The sequence below is a fragment of the Mastomys coucha genome, unplaced genomic scaffold (assembly GCF_008632895.1).
Source record: "Mastomys coucha isolate ucsf_1 unplaced genomic scaffold, UCSF_Mcou_1 pScaffold23, whole genome shotgun sequence".
Classification (NCBI taxonomy): Eukaryota; Metazoa; Chordata; class Mammalia; order Rodentia; family Muridae; genus Mastomys; species Mastomys coucha.
The window spans coordinates 60,503,345-60,508,381 of record NW_022196906.1 but is presented as its reverse complement, the minus strand read 5'-3'; the positions used below and the strand labels follow the sequence as shown (position 1 = coordinate 60,508,381).

The 5,037-nt window shown below is 38.8% G+C and overlaps 1 protein-coding gene across 17 annotated transcripts in view; it reads right to left on the bottom strand.

The window, feature by feature from the left end:
- Positions 1–5,037, bottom strand: part of Csnk1g1 (casein kinase 1 gamma 1) — a 148,093-nt gene that overhangs the window by 68,252 nt on the left and 74,804 nt on the right. For all 17 annotated transcript variants that reach the window (XM_031344207.1, XM_031344221.1, XM_031344208.1 and 14 more), the window contains one exon: positions 2,925–2,994. In XM_031344207.1, the coding sequence (XP_031200067.1) occupies positions 2,925–2,994 (70 nt within the window). The remainder of the gene's footprint in view (positions 1–2,924; positions 2,995–5,037) is intronic.

Here is a 5,037-nt window from a genome sequence, read left to right as displayed (position 1 = left end):
AGAGAGAGAGAAGGAGGGAGGGGGAGAGGGAGAGGGAAAGGGAGAGGGAGAGGGGAGAGAGAGAAGAGAAAGGGACTGGAGAGATGGCTCAGCAGTTTAGAGTACTGTCTGCTCTTTCACAAGACCCAGGTTAGAGTCCCAGTTCTTATACGGCAACCTACAAACTGTCAGTAACTCCACTTCCAGGAAATCTGAACCTTCTTCTGGCACCAGGCATGTACAAGGTACACATACATGTAGGTAAACACCCATACACATAAAATAAATCTTTGAAAAGAAAAAAGACAATATGCAAGCTAAACAAAGAAAAAGGAGAAACCACCACTGAATTTCACAGAAAATGAAGATAACTCTGCAAAGATGGCTCAGTGGGAAAAAGAACTTGTCTGTAACTCTAGGGATAGGACTCACTGGCCAGTTAGCTTGACAAAATGCTGAGTTAAAAAAATAAGGTGAAGAGCAATAAAGGAAGACATAAAACACCAAGTTAAACAATCTCAATCTCTCCCTCTCCCCCCCCCCCCACCATGCAGAAGTTGACTGCCCAGAAGAGACACTGGGAGAAAAAGCACTAACAGTCTTCCAGACATCAGTTGGACTGAAGAAACATGGAAAAGTAGCATTTCAACTTAGTCTAGGACACTAAAGCACTGTTATCAGGAAGACCCACTATATGTGAGCATCCAATGCAGTAATGTAGAAAGGGGTGGAGTGGCTGAGAGGGAGCGAGTGACAGAACATCAGCCCTCCTATTCTCACTGGTAGCAATGACACAATACGTACCTCAGGGCTGCCTTAAGCAATATGCAATTTTTGTAACCCCCACTTCCTCTTTTGTTTTCTGTGAAATACTTCTTTACAGAGAATATCCAAACCTCTAGACTGCAGTGTTTTGTGTTTATAAAGATCATAACTCCAACAGCACAGATTTTATTCTCATATAATGAATTTTTCCCAGACATGAACTCAGGGCCTTGCACATATCAGGTATTTGTTCTACATGTTAGCTTTGTTTAGCATTTTAAGGTGCTGTGGTCTCAAAACAGTTGGGTTCAAGTGATCCTTCTACTTCAGTCTTCCATATTGCTAGGATGAGAGATGTGCACCACTGTGTGTGGCTTCATATTAAAAAGAGAATAGCCTGCTCTGGTGGCTTTATCTGGAAGGACTTATAGAAGCAATACTGGAAATTGGCCTGGTCACTTCCCCAGGCCACTCAAACACTTGCTGGTTTGGATCAGGCATGTTTTAACCTATGTGTTAGATCTGTGAGAAGTGTATGAATGTGTTTTTCATAACTAGGCTAAGACAGTTATCACCCTGAAAATTTTGAAACTCACAATATTATGAACCAGATGTTATAGTTCCCACCTATAATCCTAGTACTAGGGAGGCTAAGGTAGGACTACCACGAGTTCAAGTCCAGACAGTCTACACAGTAAGTTCTAAACCAGCTGTGGTGACAATGTAAAACCCTATCTCAACAAAGGCAAATCAAACTAGACCAAATCAACATTAGCAAAGTAGGAAGAACATTAAAAGCAAGAACTGAGAATCAGGTGTGGGGTGGTGCACACTATAACCCCAGCTCTTAGGAGGTAAGAACAGGAGCATCAGGAATCTTGGCTAGCTTGGGCTATGACACCCAACAAACATGGCCTTTGTGAATCTATAAGGGGTTTCAAAAGATAGTTGATTTTTAAAAAAAATGACATCGCCAGGCACTTAATCCCAGCACTTGGGAAGCAGAGGTAGGCAGATTTCTGAGTTTGAGGCCAGCCTAGTCTACAGAGTGAGTTCCAGGACAGCCCGGGCTACACAGAGAAACCCTGTCTTGAAAAACCAAAAACCAAAAACAAAAGACATCAAATACAATGAATTTTAAAATCACGCAGTTACGATGGCTACATGATGTAATGTTACTAGGAAATAATACAAAAATGTCAGAAAAGAACAAAGGACAGGAAGAAACAGTGGTAAGTCAGGGAGAAACATGTTTGGCATGTGGAGATCTAACTTTCTGATATGGACAAAAACAATGGAGTAATTAGGAATGATCTGGAAGCTCTCAATTACAATTTAAGTATTCTTATGAATTCACAATGTTTTTCAATACATATGGTCCAGATATATGTAAAAAAATATGTATAGCTACTTATTTATAAACACACAAAAAACAAACAACAAAATCCCATCAATTCTATTATCAGGCTAAAGAAACAAATCTCAAGTTATACACATACCCTGAGAATTTAGTTTTCAGGTGCAATTTTTAAAAAAATTAACTTTATTATTTTTATATTATTATTATATATGGATATTTGCCTGCACTTATGTCTGTGAGCCATATGTGTGCCTGGTGCCTGAGGAAGCCAGAAAAAGATGTGGGATCCGCAGATACACATGGTTGTGAGCCGCCAAGTGGGTACTGGAAATCAAAACTGGGTAGGGCCTCTGGAAGAGCAGCCAATGCTCTTAATTGCTGAGCCATCTCTCCAGCCCATGAGTGGCTCTTGTAAATGAAGAAAAGAATGAGTAAAACCAAAGTGCTGTATTTTAGAATTTATCTCAGTCAAAGCATTAAAGCATAGCACACAAATGACCAATCCTTTCTCCTTTCCCCCACTGGCATATTTGAAGTCAGCAAAGAGACAAATCCCAAATCCCCATAGCATGTGGTGTTTTAAGCAGATTTAGTCCATAACATTTAAGGGTTGACCTGTGGCAGGGTCACACCATTAACAGTCCCTCAATTAAGCCTCCAGGAACCAGAGAACAAATAGCTTTTGGTTGGCCATGTTTATAACCTACCCAATAAACAGGAGATAAAATGGTCTAGTAAAGGAGGCAAATCAGACAAACTTACTTTAGGGCACCCAACTAAGTTCTTTGTTAAATAAAGGGAGAAAAATAAATGGACTTACCTGCACTGCCAAGCTGTTTATAAAACCTGTACTCTAAATGAAGTTGTGGAGCACGTGATTTTATTGGTTCCTGAAACCCAAGAAGAAAAACTGTGATCAAATTTCAACAATGGGCTTTTTTCCCAGTCTTAAATTTTCAGCATGAATAGAGCAAAGATCCTTTAATATTTTGGAGATGACCTCCACATGACAGTCTGCCCTTAACACAGTTGTCTTTGGGAGTGCAGATAAAAGAACATGAGCTAGGTTATATGCAACCCCTCTCACAGGCAGTCAAACTCTCTCTCCATGAGCAGCAATCTTGGCATGAAACACTCTTACAAAATGGGCTCACTCACCAGTCTACCTTCTTTTCCTCTTTACCAATAAATCATTGTGTATTTAGGCAGGAATACTTCAAAATCACAATCCTCCTGCCTCTCGGACTGCTAGGATTACAGAAGTGCACTACTGTGCCTGGTTTAGACATCAAATCTTAAAAAACACAGTGGATATCTCTTGCTTGTGTTATTATGAACTCTGGGTGGTAAACAGTTTGAAAATTAACGCACATTAAAACACATTTTCAAATACACAAAAATTAAGAAGAAAGAAAAAGTAATCTGAGGATCTACTATTTCAGATAGCCATTATTAAAGCTTTGGTAAATTTTTTGGGGGGGAGTAATTTTTTTTTTTTTTTTTTGAGGCTATGTACCTTGAATTCTCTACATAGTCCAGGCTGGCCTCAAACTTGGAAATCTGTCTTAGTGTCCCGAGTGCTAGGATCAGAAGTGTGTACCACAATGCCTGGCTCCAAGCACTTATCCGTATCTATTATACAGATCATTTTATAGGAAGGAGATCTGACTTTATTTGCTGTTTACTATGTGTATGAGGTATGAACAGTTCTACTGGTTGAAATACATTCTTGTGTATGCATATGCTTGCTGTTTTCAGCTTTCAACATTTTGAACAATGCTATTACAAACATTCCTATGTGTATTTTGTTTAGTCTTGCAAGAATTAAAGACTGTAAATGCAACATAAATCAGCAACTTTGATTAATGTGGTGTTCACACTTTTGTTTGTTTATTTTAAGACAGGGTCTTTCTATGTAGTCCAGGCTGTCCTTGAACTCACAGAGATACACCTGCCTCTACCTTAGTGATGAGACTAATAGTATACACCACCACACCTGCTTTTATGTGTTTAATTTTCAGTAATAGTAATTTCCTTTCTTATTTAGGAAGGAGGCTTTTAAAAGGTTTTATTAATATATATTAATTGGATAAAATAATAGATTATGCCATATTCATATATACATAATGGAAATTCACACACACACACACACACACACACACACACACACACACACACACACACACCACTGCCCACACTATCATCCATGGGTTCCTTTATTTTCCCAAATAGTTCACCTTTTAATTTGTGTTGTTTTTTTCTCTTTTTAATCTAGATTGCATGTATAGAAACCAACAATTTAAAAAAAAAAAAAAACCCAACCACGTGGTTGGTATCAGTCCTTTCAACAAAAATTGGACTCCTTTGTCAAGCACAGCGGTTCATGCCTTCAATTCCAGTACTTGGAAGGCTGAGGCAAGAAGATCATTGACAAGTTTGAGCCCAGCTTGAGTTATATAATGAGTTACAGACCACCTTGGACTATAGAATGAGACCCTGACTAAAAACAACAATAAAACCCCAACAGAATAGAAACAATAATCAACAATGAGGGAATTTCTAAATCTTTATAAAGCAGGCAAGCATCCACACATTGATCTGTCACACCCAAAACTTCAGTGACTAACTGTTCTAAACAGTTAGCATTGGCAAATAGCTAACAAGGCAAGCACAGGCTATCTAGCCTAAGAGATGAAAGAGCTTCTTGTCAATGTGGTACATAGATGAGAGGCAAAAACCATCACAGGACTGTTCTTATTTATTCATTTTTTTAAATTATCACGCAGGTATGGTGTCACCTGCCTTTAAGAGGCAGGCAGATCTCTGCGGTAGAGGCCAGTTTGGAATACATATCAAACTTTCAAACTTCAAGCTTGCCAGAGTTATATGAGACTCTGTCTTAAAACAAAGCAAACACTCTCTCTCTCTCTCTC